The following is a 26,598-nucleotide window of genomic DNA, read 5'->3' on the forward strand; positions in this document are numbered from 1 at the left end:
GGACGCAAACGTTCAGCACTGACTGTCATGTCCTCTCCCATTAAGAGAAACTGGAATGGAGGTAGGAGAGGGCCCAGGCATCTAAAACAGCAGATTTGGTTGCTGCATCTTGGACTCATCATTACTAAAAGGGCTGGGTGTTCTAAATGAGAACAGAGACCTTGGCGCGCCAAGCAGGGGCGGGGACCCCCCTCCTGTGGTGCCTGCTCTCCTCCCCACCCCCACCCGGCCCCGAGCAGTGCCCACGTGGCTCTCCAGGAGCATTTCCCAGCTTTTTTTTTTTTTTTTTTTTTTAACTTTTATTAGCTCAGACTCCTGGCTGCTGCAGCCATATGGAGCTCTGCCGGCGGCTGCTGCTCAAAGAGATGTGGCATTTTGATGTTTCTAACTTTATCTTAACCAGGAGAGACATGGGAGCGCAGCTGAGTGTGGGGAGTGCCCTTGTGTGTGAGTGTATGCCGGGGCCACCTTCAGAGCTGCCCCTTGCCCCTGCTCGACCCTCGGTGTCCAGGCGGTGTCCGCGTGTCCTTCTGCCTCTCTGCCTCCCACTCCCTGCGGCTTTTCTTGGTGTCTCTGTTTCTTTCACTGTGTCTTCCCTGCTGTGTGTTTTCCGCTTCCCTGGGTGAGAAGCAGACTCTTGTTCCTCTGCCGGATCTTGGTCAGCTCCCCTCTGCAGCCTCCCATCCTTTGCCGTTGGGGAGTGGGGCTGTGAGAACTGGAAGCGGTTGGTGGCGGTCAAGAAGGGCGCCCAGCTCAATTTGATTGTCTGAGTGTCAGCCGTGCCTTGGGCAGGGGAGCACGCATTAGGGACACCTCCCCCATCTGCACATGGCTTTCTAGTCCATAAAGCATTTTCTCATGTTTATTTTGCTCCTTAGGTGGTGGGGTTTTTTGTTTGTTGTTTGTTTGTTTGTTTTTGAAATGGGGTCTCGCTGTGTCGCCAGGCTGGAGTGCAGTGGCGCCATCTCAGCTCACTACAACCTCTGCCTCCCAGGTTCAAGCGATTCTCCTGCCTCAGCCTCTTGAGTAGCTGGGATTACAGGTACACACCACCATGCCCAGCTAATTTTTGTATTTTTAGTAGAGATGGGCTTTCACCATGTTGGCCAGGATGGTCTTGATCTCTTGACCTCGTGATCCGCCCGCCTCAGCCTCCCAAAGTGCTGGGATTACAGGCATGAGCCACCGCGCTTGGCCTCATTAGGTGGTTTTGTGAAGCTGACAGAATGTTGCTTAAAGTAAAAATGGTGGTTTTTAAAATTTTATAAAAGCAATATACAATTATAGAAAAATGAGAAAATTAGATGAGCAGAAAAGAAAAAAAACCAGTATGCATTAAATCATTTATTCAACAATCGAGTTCCTGCTCCTCCAGGCACCAGTCTAGGCACTGGGGATGCAACAGGCAACTCACCAGGAGAAAACCACGGCAGCAACTGTTTCCCTCCCTCCGGGAGGGATGGCAAAGACCCCAGAAGCCAGCACCAGTACAGGTGCACAGCCTGGCACAGAAGGGAGGCTGGCTTCACTGGGAGCCAGGAGCCCTCAGTTCTGGCCCCAGTGGAAACCCTAACTTGCCCAGCCCTTTCCCTTCTCTGGCCTTGGGTTCCCCATCTCCAGAATGACGGCGTGGTGGGTGAAATGACCCCTGAGGTTCACTACCACTGCTGAGATTCCAGCAGGTGCCTGTGGTTTTGGAAAGACCCCTTCATTCCCATGTGTGGTCAGTTATTTCTTCCAGGCCCTGAGCCAGATTCACATTCGAGCCCTAAGTTCACCCACCTTGGCCTCAGCTGGTGCAAGAGCTGGGATGCAGCGGTCCCAGGACAGAGAGGGGACACAGATACCTCCCCACCAGGTAACTGGGGCCGACCCCCCATACGGCTGAGGCCAACCTGTCTGTGCTGACCGCAGTCCTAGCTGATGGAGGGTGAAAGGCCTCATCACATGGTGCCAGGAGCAGAGGCCAGAACCAGGGAACCTGCAGACTTTCACACGTGAGCAAAGCCCAGCACTCACAGAGGCCCGAGCTGCCCTGTGTGCCATAAGCCATTCATCTCAGAGCACTGGGGAGGGGAATGAGGCTGGGGCAGGCACTGCTGGGACCCACTGCCCACATAACTCAGTGCCTGGCTCCCTTGCCACCTTTCCGCCTACTGTGGGGGCTGCTCTGGCCCCTCGCACATCTGGTCTCTCTCCTCTCCCTCTACTTTCCGCTCTGCCTTTTCTGAGGGGCTACTCTCCATGCTCATCTGGATGGAGCCTGTCCCCATTCCGGCCTCTGTCCTGTCCACAGAGACCCAGACCTGCCAGCCCCAGCCAAGCTTCAGGGCCTTTGCCTTCAGAGGGCAAGAACCCTGCCTGGCAGCTGACTGTGCACTAGTACTCGGTTCTTTCACTCAGCAGACGTCCCTGGGCACCTAAGCGGAGCTGGCACCAGTTGGAACAAGTAGGGAAGGCAGGGTTGGCCAAGGCGCTCATTTCTAGAAGGGCTCAGAGCAGCCACTGATGCCATAGAGGACTGGCAAGTGATTGCAGGGCTGGCCATGGTCAGATTCCAGCTCTGCCCTTGTCTCTGGCCATGGGGGCCTACACAGGTGCAGGGCACGCACACACTGACTGCTAGGCAAACCCCTTTCCTCAATGGGGCTCATGAGTGGACACAGGCACTAGGCCCAGGAGCTGTGGGTAGCCCCATCTCCCCCACTTCCTAGGTGGGCTTTGCCTGACCTGCTCTGCCGGCGCCTCCCAGCGGCCCTGGTCCTCAAGCCTGTCCCTCTCCTACCCACTTGGCCTTCCCACGGCCCTCAGCCCAGATCTCTCCCAGAGCATGCCAGGGACCTGTAGGAAGTGCCCCCAGCTATCTTGGGACCCCATGCATTGCACATTCCTACATGCATTGCACCCTACAGCCGCTGTCCCCATGGAGCCTCCGCCCACAGATACAGGTGCCAAGGAGGCTTGCAGGACAGCCCTCATCCACCGAGGGACACCCAGCACCACAGGGAGCCAGCACTTGCAGCCTGGGAAGTTGGCAACCTGTGATGCCCCCCGTCCCACCCCACTGCCCTTAGTTTCTGTCTATGCAGTCACGGCCTCCTGGAGCCCCAGGTTCAGGCCCTGCCCGACAGAAAAGGACAGGAGTGGGGCAGGTTTCTCTCCCTTGGTGCCAGGGGCAGGTAAGGGCCCAGGAGAGGCTGCCCCGCACCAAGCATAACGGTCAGAATTCCTGCCCTGGACCTGGACCGCCCAACACACACCGCGCACCTGGCAGCCCTCCAACACCCCTTTCCCCATGGGGACCTGGGGAGTCCCCTGTGGGTGCAGACTGTGGAAAGGGCTGTGTTGTAGATGATGGGGGAGTCAGAGGAACAGGAGCCGCAGGTGCTCCTGGGGAGGCAGAGCTCTGTGGTGGGCTGGGCGGCTGAAAACAAAACCTCTATTTCTGATTCCCTCCTGGTAAATGGTGAGCCTGGAGCTGCCTGCCCCACTGTCTGGAGAGCCCGTAGCTCAGATACAGGATGAGGACAAGCACAGACAGGGCTCGGGGAGGAGACATATCTCCCCTCCTCTGCTGAATGCCAGGACCATCTCGCCCACCCACAGACACCTGCTTCTGCCAGGCCATCATGGGGGAGGGCAGGGGGTAGCCAGCAGTCCTCCTGCACTGCACCTGCCGGGGCCCAGGTGTTGAAGATTGTTGAAGATTGAAGCTCTGCGTTCCTATGGCAGGGCCTACAGTGGACTCAGCATGACAGTGAGATGCTCCTGAGATTGGTTCATAATTTCCTACTTAAGGCTCTTAATGTCTTCCCGTGGGGATGTTACTTCCTGTATTATAAGCCAGGCTTCTCCAGAGAAACAGAATCAAAAGATTTACATGTATAAACACATACAGTTGACTATCACACTTCCTATGGGTGGGCAGCAGAGAGCAGGGGCTACAGAGAGGGAAACATGGAGGGGCTCTCATCTCACCTGGCACCAGGTAGGTGCTAGTACCTGGTGCAGTCCTGTGGCCTTGTAACAGGCTACCTGGCTGCCTTGCACATTGTGGTCTCACCGGCTCTCTCCTGGCAATGGTCCTGGCTCACTGCCATCAGAGGACAGGCAGCGCTGAGGTTCTAATGTCCTTAGAGGGCCAAGTGGCCTGGATCTGCCTCTGCCCCTTTCCCTCCCTGGAGGAAATGGCAGAAGGAGGGGTTCCATGGCTCCTTTGGTGAGAAGGCCTGCTGCAGTCAGAGCTGAGATGTTCAACAGAGGCGCACGCAGCCCAGAGACAAGGAGTGGCCTTTGCAGGGTCACATAGGACTGGAACCAGGTCCCTGATTCCCAAGACCCTGCCCTGCCCAATGGTCCCTGGAGAAGCATTGGAAGTGATGCCTAGGTCTGTCCCAGTGAAAAACTCGGTGTTTTCTGAGCTTCCTCGGGTTGGGACAGGTGGGCTGGGTACCCTCATCATAGGCAAGATGGAAGAGGGGGCTCTGGGACACAGAGGACCTGTGCTGTCCCTTCACTGTGGCAGGAGAAGGAGATGGGGAGGGACAGCCTCAGGAGAGGGGAAGAATGGGGAGCATAGTTACCTTGAGTGTATTCCTAAGTCAGCGGTCTCCAATCTTTTTGACACCAGGGACCAGTTTCCTGGAAGACAGTTTTTCCATGGCCAGTGGTGGGGGATGGTTTTGAGATGATTCAAACACATTACACTTATTATGTACTTTATTTCCATTATTATCACATTGTCATATAATGAAATAATTATACAACTCACCGTAATGTAGAATCAGTGAGGGCACTGAGCTGCTTTTCCTGCAACTAGATGGTCTCATCTGGGAGTGACGGGAGATAGTGAGAAATCATCAGGCATTAGATTCTCATAAGTGTGCAACCTAGATCCCTCACATTTGCAGTTTACAGTAGGGTTTGTGCTCCTATGAGAGCCTAATGCTGCCACTAATCTGACAGGAGGCGGAGCTCAGGCAGGAACTTTGGCCCACTGTTCATCTCCTGCTGTGCAGCCTGCTTCCTAACAGGTCACAGACTGGTACTGGTCTGTGACCTGGGGGTTCGGGACCCATGCTCCTAGTGACACTTTTTCAACAGTTTATTTCTTTTTTATTTTTATTTTATTTATTTTGGGTTTTTTTTGAGACAGAGTCTTGCTCTGCCCCCCAGGCTGGAGGTGCAGTGGTGCGATCTCGGCTCACTGCAAGCTCCGCCTCCCGAGTTCACGCCATTCTGCCTCAGCCTCCCCAGTAGCTGGGACTATAGGCGTCCGCCACCACGCTCGGCTAATTTTTTGTATTTTTTAGTAGAGACGGGGTTTCACCATGTTAGCCAGAATGGTCTCGATCTCCTGACCTCATGATCCACCTGCCTCGGCCTCCCGAAGTGCTGGGACCACAGGCAAACAGTTTATTTCTTAAAGTAAGATGTTGAGATGGTAGTGGCTATGACAATGATGACCTAGTGTTGGAGGAAGCAGAGAGCAGGACCACGACCTGAAGAGGTATTCCTATCGAGGGGCAAGCTTCATGAGCTCGCTGCCTCCATGTTAGAATTTGGCTACAGCTCTGCTCCTGGCAGCCCAGGAAAACCAAGAACTCGGGGGTGTAGAGGCCATTCAGTGACTGAGTCAGGTCACTCAAGGATGCCTATCACCTTGATTTCCTTCACTGAGGTGGAATGTGGCTTCTAGCCCATAGAGTGCCTTTATGAGAAGTGGAAGAAGGTGCCTGTCTGGTTGGGCACAGTCAGAGTCAAGGCTTGGTGAGTTCAGCCCCACCCAGACACCCTTGTGCAGTGCATGCCTTGCACAGCTGTACTTGGCAGCATTGGTGAGACTGCACGGAAGTTTAGAGTCTTTATCAGCTGAGGCCTTTAAGGAGCCTTAGCCCTTCTCCCATGCATCTCCTCGGGCACAGCCTTCTTAAATCACCTGAGGCAGTGAACTGCGGAACACCTGACAAAACTTGGCTTCTGCCTCTCAACTGGGTACTTGCCCTCTTTCTCTTGAATCGAGGAGCTGCAGGAATTGGGAATCTTCTAGAAAGTTCCAGCTCAACACCCTGGCTCTCAAAGAGGATCAGACAGAATCTAAGACAACCTGAGTGGATCTGGACTCACCCAGTCAGGGGCACCGAGGGCACCAGCAGAGGCATCAGGGTGTCCTTGTTGGGCTCCCTTGAGCCCCAGACCCTGCAGTATTGGAGGGGTCCAGGACTCCCCTCAAGCTTCCCAGACGGTTCACATCCTCGCCTCTGGCAGTTCTGGGGGAATGAGGTCTGGGTGCTCCTACCCCAGTAAGTAACTTCCACTTCTTCAGGCTTAGTCACTCCAGTGGATTTAGTTTTTCCTAGGATGTGCCAGTCTTCTGAACTTTTTATGATTCTCAGCTGCAGACTTATGTTTTCCACAGCCTTCTGGAGTTGTGGCGTTTCGGAGTAAAAACAGTCTTCGGCAGGATTCTCACTGGTGGGGTTTCCAGACAGCTGTCGGCCCAAGACAGACCAGCAGGAACTCAGAGGGGTTGGTTTGGGACATGGAAACTCAGACACAAAAGAGAATAAGTTACCTGTTCCAAGAATTCCCATCTCTCCAGAAAAGGTCCAGCAGGGCGAGGTGAATGGAAATGGCTTTGGTGTCGCTTGTCTTAGGGAGAGGCCGGTCCATGAGCCAGGACCAGAAGAGGGCTCTCTGAGGGTAATGGGGACATGGAGCGGGGAGGGACTTTGGGCTGGAAGTAGACTCTTTTAGAAAATGGGAGGCCAGGTGCGATGGCTCACTACTATAATCCCAGCACGTTGGGAGGCTGAGGCAGGCAGATAGCCTGCAGTCAGGAGTTCACAATCAGCCTGGCCAACATGGTGAAACCCCATCTCTACTAAAAATACGAAAATTAGCTGAGCGTGGTGGTGCGTGCCTAACCCCAACTACTTGGGAGGCTGAGGCAGGAGAATCACTTGAACTTGGGAGGCGGAGGTTGCAGTGAGCTGAGATGATGCCACTGCACTCCAACCTAGGTGACAAAATGAGACTCCATCTCAAAAAAAAAAAAAAGAAAAGAAAAGAAAATGGGCAAGAGGTGGAGTGTGGGCAGCTGGTTGGTGACCTGAAAGCAGGTATGCAGCAAAATGCTCCAAGTCTGTACCTGGGCCATGCTCTGAGGGAGGGAGTCCAGCGAGAGAGACCCTCAGGGTGGGATCAGGGATGCTGGATGGAGAGAGAGGCCTGAGATGCCACAGGAAGCGCAGGGCCTTTGCCTGGCCCATGGCATTGGCTGTCTTGCCTCACCCACCTCCACTCCCACAGTTCCTACCTGCTCCCTCCCAGTATCTTGAAGCTGTAGACAAACTCAGTGACCACTGAGAAACCAGGCATAGGCCCCTCCCAGCCCTGAGGACACCACCCCCACCCTGTCCCCTCCTCTGCAGCCCAGAAGGCGCGCTGATTTTCCACCCTGGGGAGGGGAATCAGGCCCTGAGAAGCAGGGCCCTAAGATGGGAACGACGTTGCCTGGCTGCAGGGTCTGGCAGCCCCTTGGTGCTCCTTCTGGCTCCTGCTAGGAAGGCCCCTGGAAGGGCATCTGTGGCTCCCTTCCTGGGCCGGCTCCTGCCCTCCCCACTGCCCAGAGCGCATTTTGAAAGGTCTTAGGGAAAGTGGCCAAGCATGGAGAGGTGGAAGAGCACAGGCAGGGCCTCAGCCCTGGCCACAGTCGTGGGTCCCGGGGCCCTCCTCCTCTATCCCGCCTGCTCTCCCCTTCCTGCCTGAAGTTGAAAGCTAGCTGGATTGGAGCTGGATTCCTCATCCAGCATGACTCATCTCTGCTCACCCAGAGGGAGGGCAGCAAGAGGTCTGAATCTAGATTCTTGGAGGTCTGGCCTTGGCCTTGGCCTTGCCTCTGACCTAGAGATTTAAAGTGGTAAAGACCCTTAGCTTGTGATGGTTAACTTCATGTGTCAGTCTAGCTAGGTTGTGGTGCCCAATTTTGGGTCAAATACTAGTCTAGATGCTGCTATGAAGGTATTTTTCAGATGTGATTAACATCTGAGGCTAAGCATGGTGGCTTATGCCTGTAATCCCAGCACTTTGGGAGGCCCAGGTGGGTAGATCACTTGAGCTCAGGAGTTTGAGACCAGCCTGGCCAACATGGTGAAACCAGTCTCTAGAAAAACTACAAAAATCAGCCAGGTGTGGCCGGGCACGGTGGTTCACACCTTTAATCCCAGCACTTTGGGAGGCCAAGGCGGGTGGATCACAAGGTCAGGAGGTCGAGACCATCCTGGCTAACACGGTGAAACCCCGTCTCTACTAAAAATACAAAAAATTAGCTGAGCATGGTAGCGGGTGCCTGTGGTCCCAGCTACTTGGGAGGCTGAGGCAGGAGAATGGCGTGAACCCGGGAGGCGGAGCTTGCAGTGAGCCGAGATAGCACCACTGCACTCCGGCATGGGCGACAGAGCGAGACTCCACCTCAAAAAGAAAAAAATCAGCCAGGCGTGGTGACGGGCACCTATAATCTCAGGTACTCTGAAGACTGAGGTAGGAGAATCACTTGAACTTGGGGAGGCAGAGGTTGCAGTGAGCCAATGTCGCGCCACTGCACTCCAGCCTGGGTGACAGAGTGAAATTCAGCCTAAAAAAAAAAAAAAAGAAATCTGAAATACCTACATGTGAAATCACTAAACCTTGAGTAAAAACAAAAGCCAAATAAAACCAGGTGCAGTGGCTCACTCCTGTAATCCCAAAAGCCCTTTGGGAGGCCACAGCGGGAGGATTGCTTGATGCCAGGAGTTCAAGAGCAGCCTGGGCAAACAAAGTAAGACTCCATTTCTACAAAAAAAAAAAAAAAAAAAAATTTGAGACAGAGTCTCACTCCATCACCCAGGCTGGAGTGCAGTGGTGCAATCTCGGCTCACTGCAACCTCCTCTTCCCGGGTTCAAGAGATTCTTCTGCCTCAGCCTCCCGAGTAGCTGGAATTACAGGCAAGTGCCACCACGCCCAGCTAATTATTATTATTATTATTATTATTATTATTATTATTATTATTTTGAGACAGAGTCTTGCTCTGTTGCCCAGGCTGGAGTGCAGTGGCACAGTCTCGGCTCACTGCAAGCTCCACCTCCCGGGTTCACGCCATTCTCCTGCCTCAGCCTCCCAAGCAGCTGGGACTACAGGCGCCCGCCACCACACCCAGCTAATTTTATTTTATTTTATTTTTTAGTAGAGACAGGGTATCACCGTGTTAGCCAGGGTGGTCTCGATTTCCTGACTTCATGATCCACCCACCTTGGCCTCCCAAAGTGCTGGGATTACAGGTGTAAGCTACTATGCCCAGCCAACACCCAGCTAATTTTTATATTTTTAGTAGAGAGGGAGTTTCACCATGTTGACCAGACCAGTCTCGAACTCTGGACCTCAGGTGATCCGCCCTCCTCGGCCTCCCAGAGTGCTGGGATTACAGTCATGAACCACCATGCTCAGCCCATTTCTACCAAAAATTTTTTTTAAATTAGTCAGGCATGGTAGCCTGCACCTGTAGTCTCAGCTATTCAGGAGGTTGAGGCAGGAGGATCAGCCTCCTGAATAGCTGGGACTACAGGAGTACAGAAGTTCTAGTCTGCAGTGAGCTAGGATCACACCACTGCACTCCAGCCTGGGTGACAGACTCCATCTCAAAAGCATAAATGGATAAAAGCTGATTACCTTCCATAATATGGGTGAGCCTCATTCAATCAGTTGAAGGCTCCAAGAGGTCCCCGAGGAAGAAGGAATTCTGCCTCCAGACTCCAGACAGCACTGCCAGCTCCTCCCTGGGTCCCCAGCTTCCTAGCCTGCCCTGCAGACTTCAGACTTGCCAGCCCCCACAATCATGTGAGCCAATTCCTTAAAATAAATCAATCCCTTTCTCTCTCTCCACACACACATACATCTTATCGGTTCTGTTTCTTGGGAGAACCCTGGCTAATACTTAACTTCCAAGGGCTCATAGAGGCAGAGTCAGAAATTTCTGGGGGCTCTGGAGCCCCCAATCCCTGCCACTGGCTAACTGTCTGAGACAACCTTCCAGCCCCCAGCTTTTCACTCTGAGAAATGGGCTGTTCCCATGAAGACTCTCCTGCTTGGAATGCAGGTTGTTAGGGAGGCGGAAGGATCTTCTAAGTCATTCCTCTACCTCTTTGCCGTTTTACCTGCAAATCATTTGAGGATGAACCAAATGTTTCATTTCACTTGGGCAAAATTTACTGCAGAGAGGGACAAATGGACTTAAATGCGTTTGCCAGAAGGTATAAACAACCGATTCAGATAATTTCCCAAGCAGAGAGATTAGGAGGGCGCTGGGATGGATGACAAAGTGCCGAGAATTCGTGGAATGTAGGGGACTGCGGACCTCAGAGACCATCTGGCCCCAGACATACTACAGAATCCGAGTCCACGAGAGGTCATGGGGAAGCAGGGGAGGGGCTTGGGAAATAAATCTGGGAAATATTGCAAATGCCACCACCCTTTCGGAGTCATAAAACAGTAGCTGAAATGTCCAGCACGAAAAGGAAAATGGTTATTTGTTGAATTCTTTGTGTTCCAAATGTATTTGGTCCAAGTCCCTCTTCTGCTGCCCTCTCCAACTCTTTGGAAGAATGAGCTGGTGCAACCTTCTCATTTGTAGGTGGGAAAGCTGTGGTGTAGAAGGGTGGCCTGCCCAGGGCCACACAGTGAGTTAGGGTCTAACCCCAGTCTTTGTCCCTCACCCTCAGCCATGTGTGGGCAGAGCCATGACCATGGAGGAGCAGACAAAATCCTCCGTATGGCTTGATGCGCCTCCCAGCTTACTTTAGATTTTTCTGAAGAGAAGGCATCCTTTAGCTATTTATTTGTTGCTAAAGCCGTTTCTTGGATTTTAATTAAGTTACACTTGGCAACGGCCGGGCATCTGTTTCCAGAGGCCTGTTTCACACAGAGGGTGTCATTTTTTAAGACTTCAAAGTTAAAACACAAACAACATGCAGTCATGAAGCCCCTCACTGAGCAAAGCTGCCAAACATTGCCGCCCAGGCTGCTGACTCCTGCTGGGCAAGGCAGACCTGGTGGCAACACTCGTCACTGTTGAGGAGGGCCAGCCTGCCGGGGTGCCTGGCTTAAAAAACCTGCAGGGGCCACATGGCCTTGGACGGGTGGGAGAGTCATGAGCTGCCCCTGGGCCCTGAGGTGGAACCAGAGAACCCCAGTCTTTACCTCTCATCCTTCAGACAGGCTGGGTAAGTCTGGTGGAGCGGGGAGTGGGTGCCAGTGACCCCCCAGCAGCAGTTTCTTGGCTCAGACCTCCACAGAGCAGCCCTCCCTGGCAGCATCTGGCTGACTTCAGTCAGCTGGGTGTTCATGGGCACCTCCTTGGGTACCAAACTCACAGGCCTGTGGGGGTGGCGGGCACCAAGCCAGGGTGCCCTTGAGAGGCAACCCCCAAGACTGGGACCAGGAGCCAGGCAATGCCCACCTTAGACATCAGCAGGAGTGTGAGGAGGCCTCACCTTCAAACAGGGTTCCCACGCTGTCCAGTGGTTTTATTAGGGGGAGGGGATGTAGCAGTTGCTTTCATTACTTTTGCTAGTCTGCTTTGCTTTGGTGTCTTCCAAGCCCGAGCAGTGTGCCTCGGGCTCTTAACTGCATAGTCCTCCCTCTCTAGCTGTGCTGATGCTCTTGCCCCAGACTCTGCAGGGTGCCCACCTCGTCTGCATTATCTCTCATTAGTTATTATTGGGGTACACACACACACACACACAGACTACTTACAACTACTTGAATTTTCTCAATTAATATTCAATATATATTGAAGTGGAAATTTTTAAACCTAGTGTTTCCTGAAGCATTTAACATACCAATTTCATTATTCATCTCACGAATCTAGTTCATTTAAATGACCATGTTCAAGGGTAGGGGGTTTATAACTTAAGTAATTAAATTTCTTTAAATATCTTGATGCGATTTTATAAATTTAAAAATTTAACATAACCAGTGTTCTTAAGTTTATAAATACTCATCCTAAAAAGCAGGACTTTCCCGGGTTCCTAAACAGTTCTTAAAATTTAATAAGCTGATAAATATGATGACTATTAGTTCTCTGAAACATTTCAAAACTTACAAACTTGGCTGAATCCACTTCCGGTGTTCTGCTTAAAATCATAAGCTTAAAATCAGCTACTCAATTACCCGTTTTAAATGGGGATTGGAAGGCCAATCTGTTAGATACTCTGATACGCCTAATTCTCTTGGACATGACCAATGTGTGAAATACCAGATTTCCATGTGCCTCAGTGCATTAGCACTCACTTTGCTCCAGGGCCGCCCTGTGTGACAGTGGCACTTTCAGGGCTAAAGGCGCCTTGTCACTGCACTGAGGAGCGATGCCCCTCTCTGGAGCAGTCAAGCCCACTGGTGCCACTTCTGCTTTTGCACCCCACATACCCCTCCAGCGGGGGGCGTCTCAGTCCTGGTCTTCAAACTCCATCACCAAACTCCTGCTTGCCTTCCGCCATCCACGCAACTTCGTCACTGGCTTTTTGTTGCTTCTTTTTTTTTTTCTGAGTTCTTTCCTGGTTCCTCTCGCCAGGCCCCACGTCTTATAGCTACTTAGTGGCACCTCCTTGGATGCCAGGGTCCTGCATCCTGGGCCATGCTGATGAGAAGAGTCACAGGGGGCCGGAGGGCAACTCTTAGTGGCCACCTTCCTTGTGGTCCAGAAATCCTGCCTCAGCAGTGCCGGCTGATGAGTGTCTCTCCTCTGCTTGTATCCTTCCAGTGACGGTGAGCTCACCACTATTTTTTTGTTATGATAAAATATACAAATATAAAATGCCGTTTTAACCATTTTAGGTGCACAGTTCAGTGGCATTAAGCACATTCATATTGCTGTGCAACCATCAGCACCTTCCATCTCCAGAACTTTTTCATCGTCCCCAAACTGAAACCCTGTCCCCACCCAACACAAATTCCCTCTTCCCCAGTCCCAGCAACCACCATTCTACTCTCTGTCTCTGTGAATTTGAGTACTTTGAATAATTAGATACTCTTGGTCCCTCATGTAAGTGGCCTCGTGCAGTATTTGTCCTCTCGTGCCTAGCTTATTTCTCTTAGTGGAGTGTCTTCAAGCCTCACCCTTGTCATGAGTGGTGTCGGCATTTCCTTCATCACCTGTTTTGAAAGGTTCTTTCCCCTGTTGAGCTGAGAACCACCTTGGGGGTCCTATAGGAAGCATTTCTGATTAGTATAGCCCTGCCTCTGCGAGCAGACGGCAAAGGAGAGTGTGTCAGGGGTACATGTACCCACAGAGGCTCCGGGGCTGGTGGAGACAGCAAGTTGATTTCTGGCAGTAATGTCCTTGGTTGCCCATAGCTGTGCTCTTGGCTGAGGTCCACAGCAGTGGAAGAAGGGAGGAGTCCCGGCCCCTTGCCTTGATCTCTTCTCCCTTTTGCCTGGTGTGCCCCTGGGGAAAATGCCACCTCTGTCCTGATCCAATCTGGTACATTCATTTCCTGGGGCTGCCGTAACCAATGACCACCGGCTGAGTGACTCGGAACAATAGAAACATACTCTCATGGTTCGGAGGCCAGAAGTCTGAGGTAAGAGTGTCGGCAGGGCCGTGTTCCATCCAGAGATTCCAGGGCAGATTTCACTCTTTCACCCTTCCAGCTTCTGGTGGTTGCGGCCGCGTCACTCCCTTCTCTGCCTCCACCTACACATTGCTGCCTTCTCTGTGTCTCTTGTAAGAACACTTATTTTGGATTCAGGGCCCTCCCAGCTGGATAAACCAGGATCATCTCATCTCAGGGTCCTGAAGGTAATCTGTGTGTGAAGACCCTTTTTCCAAATGAGGTCACATTCACAGTTTCTGGGCACAAGCACGTGGGCATGTCTTTTGGGGGCTACCATTCATCCCACTGCACCCTGTATCTGTCTCTCTCATTTGGTGCATAGGTCTGTGCCTGGCGTCCCTCCCTTCCCTGTCACACATGGGGAAAGAATGAAGTCTCCCCTAGAATCCCTAGAGGGAGTGCAGCTCTGCCAACACCCTGATTTCAGATTTCTGGTCTCCAAAACTATGAGAGAATACATTTCTGTTGTTTATGACTCCGTCCTCCTTCTTATGAGGCCATTGTCTTCCTAGAGAAGCAAGCCTTCTCTGTGCCCAGCTCCTTAACTCTGGGATGTCCCAGCTTCTCTCCCTGGGGGCTTCCTCAGGCTGTATTTCCCTAATAGAACCTGACATTTCCCTTCCCTCCCCTGGGTATCCCCCAAAGGCAAGCCGGAATGTCATGGGGAAGAGGACAGGAGCCCTGGCACCCAGCTGAGTCCTGGCATCCCCCAGGCTTGTCCCTCCCTTAGCAGTGGCTGCCAGTGATGTTCTAGAGCCAGGAGGGGGAGCAGCCTGGTTCTGCTTCCTGCTTGCCCTCTGGACTCTAATTAATTTCCTTCTGGTGGACTGTGTTTGATTACACCCTCATTAAGTAGCTTTGCACATGCGGGCCCTGGTGTTTTCGATATTGAAGCATCTACCTTTGCTGGTTAATATTCAGCACTTGCTGCGTCCTCCTTTCCTCGGCTGTGTTGTTGCAGAAACTGTGGAGTCATGCCTGGAGGAGACAGACAAATGAAAGCTAATTTCCCGTGGGGCCTTCCTTCTGGGAGTGGGGTTAAAAATGAGTTGAAGAGGGAAGGGGGGAGTTGAGGTTTAAAATAGAGTATGGCTGGCGGCCTCCTCTGTGGCTTCTCCTAGCTTTCCCCTAAGACACCTAAGATGACACACCAAAAAAACACAAACGCTCAGCACACTGGAAACAAAGACAGGTGGGCAGTCTGAGAGGAGCCTCCTCACTGCTAGACACATGGAGCAAAGCCAAGAAAGACACCATCCAGCCTTCCTCCAGGAATTTGAGACCTCCGGAAGGAAGGGAGGAAGCCGCTTTCTCCCTTAGTCTGAGGACTGTGCCAATCAGAAAGCCAGGCAACTGGTCCTGTACCATGGAAGTGACAATTTGGAGGTAGAAGGAGGGCTCTTCCACTCCCCTCTTCCTTCGTCCTCTCCCATGTCTCTGTCTGCATCCGTTCAGAGACAGCAACTCCCAAGGCGGGAAGAGAGGGCCTCTGAGAAGTACAGTGCAGCCAGTGGGCTTGTCCAAGGACAGGAAGCGTCCTGAACATACAGACATTGTTACAGATTTCCGTGGACTTCACTGTTGTGAGAGTTGGAGATTCAGGCCATGAAGTGGGTGAAGATGTCCCTTCTCAAGGTCAGAGTCACGTAAGCACGGTGCCTGAGTCTCATCCTGGGGCCGGACTCTTGTGCAAGCCAGAGTCCTGAGAGGTGGACTCAGCCCCAACCCAAGGAGGCTGTCGTGGGGACAAGGATGCGCTGATAGACTAGATCTCTTCGAGAGTGCACAAGCTGGGGATGGGGGAAGCCTGAGCTTCCTGGGACCTGAACCCCGACCTCTGAAAATGATCTACAGCAGGATCCAGAAGAAATGAACTTTGCGGGAAAAGAATAAAAGGCCACCCAAAGAGGCCAAGCTGAGATGGAAAAGAAAACTAATAGGATGAGATGAAAGGAGAGATTAACAAGCAAAATAAGAATTGCAAGGAAATGAAATGCTAGCCGACTTGCAATCCTTCTTGGGGGCAGTGAGAGCGGTAATGATGGATGTGAAATCAGTGACATGGAAGGCAAACTGGAAACCCTGGATGAAAGTGTATCATGCACAGAATACCAAAAAAGACAAATACAGAAGACACAGAGCCAGCGTTGGTTTTCCTGAGGAAGCGCCAGCCTGAGAAAAGGTCTATGTTCCGCAGACCAATACCTGAAAGGAAATTCAAAGAAAACAGATCCACCACTAGACACATGGTGGCAAAAATGTTTAATAACCAAGTGTCAGGGCCAGAAAAAGAACAGCAGGTAGAATGTACACCTTTCACCTGCTCCCTCCTATCCCAAGAACATGTCTATGTTTGCCTTCTTGGGGCTCTGGCTGTCACCCAGGTTGGAGTGCAGTGGCACTGTCATAGCTCACTTCAGCCTCAACCTCCCTGGCTCAAGCTGTCCTCCTGCTTCAGCCTCCGAAAGTGCTGGGATTACAGGCATGAGCCACCGGGCCTGGCCCTTTTTAAAATTTGTGGTAAAATACAATAACATAAAATGTACTATCTCAACCATTTTTAAGCATACAGCTCAGTTGTGTTAAGTGCATTCACACTGTTGCACAACTGATCTCCAGAACTCTTATCTTGCAAAACAGACACTGTGTCCTCATCAAACAGTAACTCCTCCTTCCCCTCCCCCCAGCCCCTGGTACCCACCATTCTACTTTCTGTCTCTATGAATTAACTAGTCTCCGTACCTCATATAAGTAAAATCAGACAGTATTTGTCCTTCTGTGTCTGGCTTATTTCACTTATTTGTCCCTGTGTCCTCAAGGTTCACCATGCTGTAGCATGTGTTGGAATCCCCTTCCTTTTTAAGGCTGAATAATATTCCGTTGCATGGCTAGACCCCACTCCGTGTACCCATTCATCTGTTGATGGCCACTCGGATTGTTTCCACCTTTTGGCTACTGTGAATGATGCTGCTGGAAACATAGCTGCTGTTTGAGTGCCTGCTTTCGGTTCTTTGGGGTATATATTCCCAAGAGTGGAATTGCTGGATCATATGGCAATTCTGTGTTTCATTTGTTTGAGGAACTGCCACACCATTTTCCATGGTGGCTGCACCATTTTGCATTCCTACCAGCAGCACACAAAGGTTTCAGTTTCTTCACATTCTTGCCAACCCTTGTTATTTTCTGGGATTTTACGGGGCTTTTTGGATCTGAGAACTGGATTGGCCAGAGAAGTTAAGTTTATTTGTATTAGAAAGATTTGGGCTGGGTTTTCAGGGTGGAAATGAGAAAGCGAGGGATGGTTGGAGTAGCGAGGAAGATACAGGGAAGGGATTTTTGGAGTTTGGGCGATGTCATGAATGAGATGCCCCTTTGGTGACTTGGAGAAGTTGCTGTAGAGATACCAGTTGCTTCAGAGGTCTCCTGTATGCTGAACTGATATTCCTAGGAAAAGGACAGTCTGCTGGGGCTGTCCAGGAGACACAGTGGGGTTTTGTGGCAAATACAGCCCTATAGGTGCCAGGGCTGAACAAGCAGCTAAAGAAATAAAAATCAGATAGCCTCATTCTCATCTGCAGGACTGAAAGTCAGAGGGTAACCAAGTCTATCTGCGATATTTTGCAGGGAGTTTCTGTTGAGCCAGGTTGTCTTCAGGTGTGTCATCAACATGAACGAATTCTCGGGGAGGCTAGAGCTCAGAAGAGAAAGCACCTGTGTATTCCGCTTTGGGGGAAACATGTACTGGGTGACTTCCCTACGGCACAGGAATACAGAGTAAAGGTGCAAGTCCAACTGTGGGGAGGCATCGAGTGAGTGGCAGTGAGCATGTACACTCCGTGCCATTGCCTTGCTCACACGTGTGCCAACGTGAATGCAAAATGCCAGCTGTTACCATTCATAGGGTTGTTTTCACATCTAAAAAAATAACAGCAGCTCCTTACAGTGCCTCACACTTGTAGTCCCAGCTACCCTGGAGGCTGAGGCAGGAGGATCACTTGAGCCCAGGAGTTCAACGTTGCAGCAAGCTATGATCGCACCGCTGCAATCCAGCCCGGATGACAGAGCAAGACCCTGTCTCAGAATAAAAAAGAATAAGTTCACAAGTGAAGAAATACATTTTTATGAAAATAACTATATTTTCCAAAGGAAAAGAAAAACCATGTGAGGAGAGTGGTGTTGCTCCCCATTTTTGTGACTCTCTTGCATGTCTCACTTTCTAGAAGACAGCTATCAGACTCGCGCTTTTGCATTGGATCTTGCGACAGGTTGTTTTAATTGACGTCTATGAAGAAAATCTGGCATCACATAGATATGTCATTGGAAAAGAGGTCCCCACAGCACCCCTAAAATGGTCTTAAGGGTGCTTCTGCAAAGTCTACAGACCACACTTTGAGAAATGCCATTCTGACTGCCTTGTATGAATCTCTACTCACTTGTTGGAAACATGCACCCCTATTCCCAAGCCCATCATCTCTCCCCATTGCAGTGAGTCCCCAGACCTGTTTATTCATGCTCCAGTCATGTAGGGCCCCCTTCTTTGAGATACCATGTACTGCTGTGTGTTGGGTCGGCAGCTCGGTAAGGGAGCCAAGGGTGACTTGGTGTCAGGCCAGCCACACTCTCCGAGTGTCACTCCCCACCAGCAGTGACTCAGGTGTACCTCCTGGTGTTCCCAGACATCCTGATGAGGAACCGTCCACAAACAGTACTAGAGGTGGTACCGTTTAGACCTATCATGAGGAAAATGGGATTGTCCTCAATGCCTTGTGCTTTTTAAGACAAACCAGCCTCTCCAAGACTAGTACAGTGCACAGGAGGGGCTGCCGGGACCACACCTGGATCTGATGCTTCCACTTCCTTTGCACATGCAGCAGGCCTCGTGTGCCTACCCCCATTCTGTGTCTTCCTGAGAACGAGGGCAGGCCATGGGTGCAGAGTCAGAAAGGAGCCTGTTCCCAGGGCTGTGGCCCAGGCTGCAGCCGCCTGAGACACCTGAGGATCTGGTAACCTCTTCTCCTTCACACCCAGCCCCATGGGTAGTCCCAGCAGCTGGTGACACCATCATCTCCAATAGCCTGGCTTAGTGGGGGGATGGAGAGGACATCACGGAGGCAGGAAGTAGCCCAAGGTCCTCAGGACTATGAAGTGCCCTCAATTAGCACAAGCATCCTGTGGACCTAGGTGGGGTCGAAATAAAGCAATAAAGCAATAATGTGTGCCATGGCCTTTGGCCAGCCTCTATCTGGCTTTCCCTGTTTTAGCCCTGGGACCTCGGGGAGCCCCACCCCAGCTGGAATTCGCAGGGCGGGCCGGCGTTGGTTGGCCGTGACTCACAGTGACCCTGAGCTGCCTTTCTAGAAGACCCTCCTCCTTCCCTCCCATCCTGCCTCTACACTCCTTTTCCCCTCCCAAGCAGCAACCACATGAACCCAGACAGTGCTCCAGAGAGGTGGAGCCACAGTCAGCAGCTGGGCAACCAGGGGGATGGCGCGGGGAGATGGCAGGGGAGTGGGCTCCGGAAAGGATGTTTGGCATCTTCACAGACCTGCCCAGCCTCCTGGGTTAGCAACTAGGATTTTCTTGGTCCTTCCAGGGGTGGCCTAGACTGGCTTGGAGATGTAGGGGGTCCAGGAAGATGAGGCAAGGCTGGTAGGAACACAAGAAACCCAGGCAGTCATCTGGTCCAGGGCTTTCATGCTTTTCTTTGGAACAGAACTGCGTTTGTTTGTAACCAGGAGCTGCTTTGTAAGAGCCGCAGCCTACAGCCCTGCTGGTTCCTCTCACCTCCCTCTTGTCTACTGCAGCCCCCGACCGTCAGCCCCAAGATGTTGGAACACAGTTTAATAACCATTAGTGCGGTTCATCTGCCCATTTCACAGATGGGAAAATGGATCCCAAGAGGGAAGTCCCTTACCACAGACTTACAGCGAGTTGGGGCTGGCCAGGACCTAAAACCCAGTGCTATTTCCCAGGGTCATTCAGGGACAGTTGGAAGGAGGATACCACTAGGTGCCAGGAGTGCCCACAGAGGAGAGGGGTGCCCAGGGGTGAAGCAGAGGAGGGATAGAGGCTGGCACTAAGTCACCAACCACAGAGGAGCAGCCCAGCCTGCTTGACAGACTGTAAAAGAAAAATAACTGCATGCCTCTGGCCTCCTCCCCGTGGCCACCAGGGCAGCATCTGACCATGGGAATAACCACCCTTCTGTTTCCACTTCATCTACCCTCCTTCCCCAGCTCCCTGTCCCCAGGAAGGGGAGCCTCAAGCTGTAGGCAGGGTCTGGCTGGCAAGCCGGGCACTGGGCCACAGCCCGTTTGACCACACAGGCCTTCTGAGATGGTAGAACACAAGCATTTTGACTTTCGGCCTTCCTGTGTCCCCAGCCTCCTCCTGCCCCAGGGAGGGCAGGGCTGTGATTTTGCACATTAGTGGGTGACAATTTGTATCCTGGTGTCCCTCGTGTCCATACGGCTCCGACACACCCTCCTGATCATGAGGCCAGCGTGGACTCTGTGTGCCCAGGTCCCCGCCCGGCCCTGACTCCTGCATTTTTCTAGGGAGAGAGCTCATGGGTTTTGACAGATTCTCAAATGGGTCTGTGGTCCCGGAGATGGAGAACCCCTGCAGAAGGGGAGGACGGGCCTTCCAGGGAGGAGGGGGCAGAAATGAAGTAGAAAGGGCACTGCTGCTTTCTCTGTTCCCTGCCAGGGGCTTTACATGTAGCACTTGGTCTTGTTCCCCTTACCTCCTTGTGATGCTGGGGTCACTGTCCCCATTTTACAGATGAGGAAACAGGCTCAGCAGTGGCAGGTTGCTTGCTTCAGGACACAGCCCTGGCTGAGGGATTGAAAAAGCCGGGGTAGGGCCAGAGGTTGACGGCGGGTATTGCACCTGCTTCTACAAGGGAGTGCAGCTCTGGAACCTGTACCAGCCAGTGCTTCAGAAGCCTCCCCCGACTGCATCCACACCAGACCTTGAGCCCCCAGGTCCTGGTTCCCAGCAAATTTTTTCAGCAGCCAGATAGCCTGGCACAGGGCCTGGCAGTTCACCTCCAAGGTTCATTCCTGCCACGTGGAAAACAGAGTCCTCACAATTGGCCTCTTGTGTCCTCATTGAGGCATGAATGAAGCCTTAATGAGGGTGGGGGCAGAGTGCCCCCTAACCATGGCAGGTAGGACCTGGCTGGCAGGTGGGCTCCAAGGGGCTCCCCCCAGGAGGCTCCTCCCACCCCCAGGCATGACACCCAGGACCTCCAGAGCCCCCAGCAAAGACTTTTTATTTGCTTGTAGCAATGTCAGCTGCCAGACCACGGAGCCCATCCCTGCCCTCCATCTGTCCAGCTCAGCCACCCTCTCACCACCCCCTGGCAGATAAGAGCAATGAGATATGCAGAACAGGCCCAGGGCTGAGGCCGCGCCGCCCCACCCCCATCCTTCCTGAAATTCCAACAGCACAGAAGGCGTGGGCCTTGGTGTCTCCATCTGTAGACAGTGTATAATGATGTCCAGCCTGTTTGCCTTCCAGGGATTTCTAAGAATCATGTGGGGAAGGTATTTTAAAAGTTCAGAATACAAACAAAATGACAAAGAGCAAACTCAGCTGGTCACCCACACATTCCCTGCCCAGACTTCCCGTCCCCAGGGTACTGGACCCCAGCCACCTGGGCTGGGAGCCTTTCTTCTCTGGGCTGTGCTGGGGAAGCTGTGGGAGCCCCGAGAACGAGGACGGCCCGCAGTGGGTGGGCCTGCTTTGCCCCCCACCCAGGGATGCCTCTTGCTCCCCAGGATGGCGTGAGGACAGTCTCCGGATGGGAATGTCAGCATTTCCTGTTCTGTGTAAGGCACCAAACTAGGGTCAGGGACTGCAGTGTAGCTCATACCCAAGGATGGCAGAAATTGGGCGGGGGTGGGGGCGGGGGAGCTTGAGGACAGGGAGCAGGCGTAACTACCCCTTTCACATGGAGTGGCACCAAGTTTAGTCCCCACCCCAGGGCAGGCATGTCATGTTTCCTTACTTCTCCAAAGCCCATCACTCCGTTTTAAGCTCAGGGTCTCATGACCTACTTTAGAGGAAGGTCACAGGATTCTTCAGGGCCTGCTTCAGGGGAGGACAGCAGTCAGAGAGACCTTCCTGCGTCAGCTGCCACCTCAGATGCCAGGGTGCCATATTCTGGGGTGGTGTGTCCTGAGCCCCCAAACCCAATTCCTCCCTCAGACCCAGGGAAGCTCTGCTCCAGCGGCTTCTGCTGCGGCCCCACCACACTTAGTGTCACTCGCCTCCAAGCTACTCCCCTCCCATCGGGAAGATTCCACTCAGTACCTTTCTGAGGGAGTCCTGGTGAGGTTTCCTTCTGGGTGCCTGGCAGGCTGTCCTTACAACCCCGAAACCCCCAAGGCAAAGGAACACTCAGGCTGCATCAGCTACAGAAGGAGCAGTAAAAACGTCGGAAGCAGGAAGAAAACACAAATAAATATCAATAAACCATCCTGTCACAAGGCAGTTTTGTCAATTCCAAATTTTGCCACGATGGAGAAGCAGCTGCTTGCACCAAGGCGGGCCACCCTTGGCTTCCTCCTCTGGAAAACCAGAGAGACAAAGGTCAGAGGCTGTCCCAGGAGAGGGCCACAAGCCAGGACCCACACAAACTGTGGAGCCTGCAGAGGCCAGTCCCCACTCTTCTCAACTTGGAGGTAAAGACAAACAGGAGGGGCCTGCCCGGCCCCTGAGGGAAGTTCTGCAGATGCTCCCCACTGGGGCTCTGGGAAGCAGCGTTGCCTCCAGGGGCCTGTGCCTACTTCTCCTGGGGATGGTGGGTGAGCTGGGTGGGGCAGCCAGCCCTGACCTCTGGGCATCCTTTGCTCTTGCAGGACCTGGGCATGGAGTCGACCTCACTAGATGATGTTCTGTATCGCTACGCCAGCTTCCGGAACCTGGTGGACCCCATCACACACGACCTCATCATCAGCCTGGCACGCTACATCCACTGTCCCAAGCCGGTAGGGAGGCTGTGGTCCGAGCCAGCCAGGTCCCGGGGTGTGCGGTGGGTGCCTTTCAGGGCAGAGCAGCTTTATGCCCAAGGAGGACAAGCCCATCCTGCAGGTGCCAAGAGCCTGAGGTGCTCTCCCTTGGTGCCACCAGCACAGATTGGTTTTGTTTGGCCCAGGGGGTGAATTCACTGCCAACATTTAAAAACCAGAATTTTTCACATGATCCCTATATTCGGCTGCCCTTGAAAAACTGGAAGCTCCAGCAACATGAAGCCCTCATTTCTGCAGGGCTGGAGCTAAGTAGCCATCCCTGTTATACGGGGCCAAGGCCACCACATACAGTTGTACAGGTTGTGCCTTGCACAAAAGCATGCGTACAGAGGGGTGGCGGGGTAGGGGCGGAAGGGGAAAGTTCAAATCCAGCCCTCTCTCTACCCACCAAGCCGTGAGCCCTGGTGCAAGCCTGTGTCCCCCTGGAGGTGAACTTTTTCTTATTTGCACAAAGGTGTCATAGAAAGCTGGCCGGGGCCCTGCATGGGGCTGTCCACTTTGCCTCAGTCCCACCACTCCCAGATGTCTTCACCTCTGAGGCTGAGTGTCCTTTGACACCCATCCCTTCACTCATGTCCTCTTCCTGCTGGCCCTGGGAGCTTGGAAGGGAAAGCTCCATGGCTCTCCAGGCTCCACATCTGCCGCTCAGCCCCTCCTGGATGGGAGGTTCTGCCCTGTTCCTGCAGTTCCAGGTCTAGGCTTCCCTGGGGCTATGCAGCTGGACCCGGTGGGAAGGGGAGGGCTGGGCGGGGACATTCCCACACTTGAGCGCTTCTCTGTTGCTTTGGTTTTTTCTCTCATCCCTCAATTTCCAGTGGCTTCCAAAAGAAGTGCTTCCCCGCTGGCAGTCAGGAAACCAGAGCAGGATGAAGGGGTGCGGGAGGGAAGTTTTTCCTTTTGGTGTAGGATCTAGGCCAGGAGTGAGATGGTTCCCAAGCCCACCCCTCGCTCGGCCTGGACACAGACTTGACCGTGATCCTACATTGAGCTGGAGCCTTGCTCTGGAAAGGCGTTTCCTGGGGCTGAGCTCCATCTGCGGCTTTGTCGGGGGCCTTCTCTCTGACTCTGGGGCTACCTGATACGAAGGCTCTGAGGTGGGGGCCCAGCTGTGGAGGGCTGGGAGCTGGCCAGGGTCAGGAGCACAATGTTGCAGAAGGTCGGGATGCAGGGCCCAATGGGAGGGGAAGGAAAGCTGGTGTTGAGGAAGCCTTGAGGCCTGATTGGTGCCAGGAGCCACGGGGTGCTGGCTGGGGCTGGCGCCTCTGTCGCTTCTCATGCAGTTCCACCTGGTTCTGCCTTGGGGCGGGGGGGAAGGGACGGGAGTCAGGCCTGTGAGGAGGCCTTGCCGGGTGCCAGACCCTGCCTTTCCTAGAGCAGGAATGAAGTTGCTCAGAGATGAGACAGCGAAAGGCAATGGGACTCTCAAAAAAGCAAAAAGGAAAAAGGAGAGCTATGTGTACGCCCATCTTTGAGTTGAGGAAAACAAACTTCAGTCAAATGATCTGAGCAAGGTTACACCTCCGAGGAGAACCATGGGTGTGATTTGGGCCTATGCAGTGACTCAGAGCTGGGCGGGACACAGGCCGGGGGTCCCTGGGCGGTCAGTGCTCAAGGGGCAGGAGGAGGGGCCTGGTGGAAGCAGCCGAGCTCCCCTCCCTCCCCAACCTGCCCCTCACAGGTTGCCTCACGGACGGCCTGTGTGGGGAGAAGGACCCACCCTCTCAGAGAGAGAGGCAGGCCAGGGAGTGGGTAAGGGCCATCGGGAGACCCTGTGAGACAGGGCCAGGCGAGGCCAGGGGGAGGGGCAGGAACTCCTGCCTTCTGATCTTCCCTTTCCGTCTGGGTAGGGCGGGGCCGGGGGGTGCCTACCTGGGTTGTTGTGGTCCATTCAGGTAGCTGTAACAAATTATTGTAGACCGGGGGCTTACAAAAGTAGAAATTTATCTCTCACACTTCTGAAGGCTGGAAGTCTGAGATCTGGGTGCCAGCCTGGTTGGTGACTGACAAGGACCTTTTTCTGGGTTACAGACAGTCACCTTCTTGTGTCGTCACATGGCAGGAAATGGGCAAAGGAGCACGAATCCCTTTGTGAGAGCTCCACCCCCGTGGCCTAATCACCTCCCAAAGGCCCCACCTCTGAATACCATCACCCTGGGAATTAGGTTTCAACATGTGAATTTTGAGGACATACCAACATTCAGTCCATTGCATGGTGTAACCTTCCTCAAACCACTTCATTACCTGGACTTTGTTTTCCTCAAAACAAGTCAGACCCTGCCGGAGTGGGTGAGCCCTGCTGAAGCCCAGAGACCTGGGGGGTCCCTTTCGTGCCCATGTGGCAAGCGAGGCTCTCTGGATGAGGCAGGGGTGGGAGGTCCCCAGGCTGGTGGTAGGAGCAGCCCCTCCATCCACCCCAGAGGGCTGACCAGGATGTCCTGGTCAGAGCAATTTGCATCTGAGTTCATGTCAGCCCACGTTATGGGTTTAGACATTGTGGACAGAGGTGTCAAGACCGGAGAGCTCGTTCCAAAGGTAAATTGGATACTACACGGACCCTCACTGAAAATCCTTCAGTGAGGGGCCGTGCTGTAGTTTAAATAAAACCCAGACTCCTCACCTGGCTTTGCCTGAGTCTCTGAGCTCCCCTCTCCTACTTGCCACCCTGCGAACTCTGCTCTAGCATGTGGGCCTTCCTCCTCTGCCCCTGACACCTCCACACCCTCTCCTACCTTAGGGACATCGCTGCTCCCTCTGACTGCTCCAGCCTCCTCTCTCCGAGCTTCCTTCTCCTGAGTTCAGACTGAGCCTCTGGCCTCTGAGAGGCCTTCGTTGACAAACCTGCCTCATGGAGGCTCCTGATCAGCCTGTCTCGAGCCCCATTTATTTTTCCATTCATTTCTCCATTTTACTTACTGGTCTCTGAAATTACCTTGCTTATTTACTTGTTGGCTAATTTATGGTCTGTTTTCCCCACTAGAATATAAACTCTGGGCCGGGCGCGGTGGCTCAAGCCTGTAATCCCAGCACTTTGGGAGGCCGAGACGGGCGGATCACGAGGTCAGGAGATCGAGACCATCCTGGCTAACACGGTGAAACCCCGTCTCTACTAAAAAATACAAAAAACTAGCCGGGCGAGGTGGCGGGTGCCTGTAGTCCCAGCTACTCGGGAGGCTGAGGCAGGAGAATGGCGTAAACCCGGGAGGCGGAGCTTGCAGTGAGCTGAGATCCGGCCACTGCACTCCAGCCTGGACCACAAAGAGAGACTCCGTCTCAAAAAAAAAAAAAAAAAAAAAAGAATATAAACTCTGAAGGGAAGGGTGTCTGTCTTGTTCACAATTCCATCCTGCACCAGGCGGGAAGGAGGTAACATATTCCATTGTGAAGTCTGAAGGGGGTTTAGTAAAGGGTTGAGGACAGGATAAAGGAAGTCAACAGGGGATGTTGAGACATCCAGAGACAGCAGCGGTAGGAAGTTGTTTCACAGGAGGACAAGCTGTATTGCCAGAGGCAGGGTGAGAACACCTGGTCCGGAGCCATGCTGCATTATCCGTTGCCTTATAGCAAACTACCCCAAAACAACAGACACTTATTGTTATAGTCTCTGCAGGTCAGGATTGCAGAGGCATGGTGGTGCCTGCCTCTAGTCTCAGCTACTAGGTAGTTTAGCTTTGGGTCTCTCAAGACATTGGTCAGGGCTGCAGGTGTCAGAAGACTTTGCAGAAGTTGGCAGCTCTGCCAGACTCCGTGGCTTACGCCTGTAATCCCAGCACTTTGGGAGACCGAGGGGGGCAGATCACCTGAGATTGGGAGTTGGAGACCACCCTGACCAACATGGAGAAACCCCATGCCTACTAAAAATACAAAATTAGCCGGGAGTGGTGGCACATGCCTGTAATCCCAGCTACTTGGGAGG

At 53.0% G+C, this 26,598-nt stretch overlaps 1 protein-coding gene and 1 long non-coding RNA gene across 3 annotated transcripts in view; one reads left to right on the top strand and one right to left on the bottom strand.

The window, feature by feature from the left end:
* LRRC75A (leucine rich repeat containing 75A) overlaps window positions 1-26,598 on the top strand; it is a 49,426-nt gene that overhangs the window by 7,247 nt on the left and 15,581 nt on the right. Inside the window, exon 2 of one of the 2 annotated variants that reach the window (XM_015437402.3) lies at window positions 22,515-22,643. The exons of the other annotated variant lie outside the window; for it this stretch is intronic. Coding sequence (XP_015292888.2) covers window positions 22,515-22,643 — 129 coding nt within the window. The remainder of the gene's footprint in view (window positions 1-22,514; window positions 22,644-26,598) is intronic. 2 annotated transcript variants of the gene reach the window in all.
* LOC135967956 (uncharacterized) lies at window positions 273-14,647 on the bottom strand. The gene is made up of 4 exons (XR_010582305.2): window positions 14,549-14,647; window positions 4,772-4,829; window positions 4,584-4,641; window positions 273-1,232 (listed from the first exon to the last, which is right to left on the bottom strand). It is a non-coding gene; the product is annotated as an uncharacterized lncRNA (long non-coding RNA).

The sequence above is a fragment of the Macaca fascicularis genome, chromosome 16 (assembly GCF_037993035.2).
Source record: "Macaca fascicularis isolate 582-1 chromosome 16, T2T-MFA8v1.1".
In the NCBI taxonomy this organism is placed as follows: Eukaryota; Metazoa; Chordata; class Mammalia; order Primates; family Cercopithecidae; genus Macaca; species Macaca fascicularis.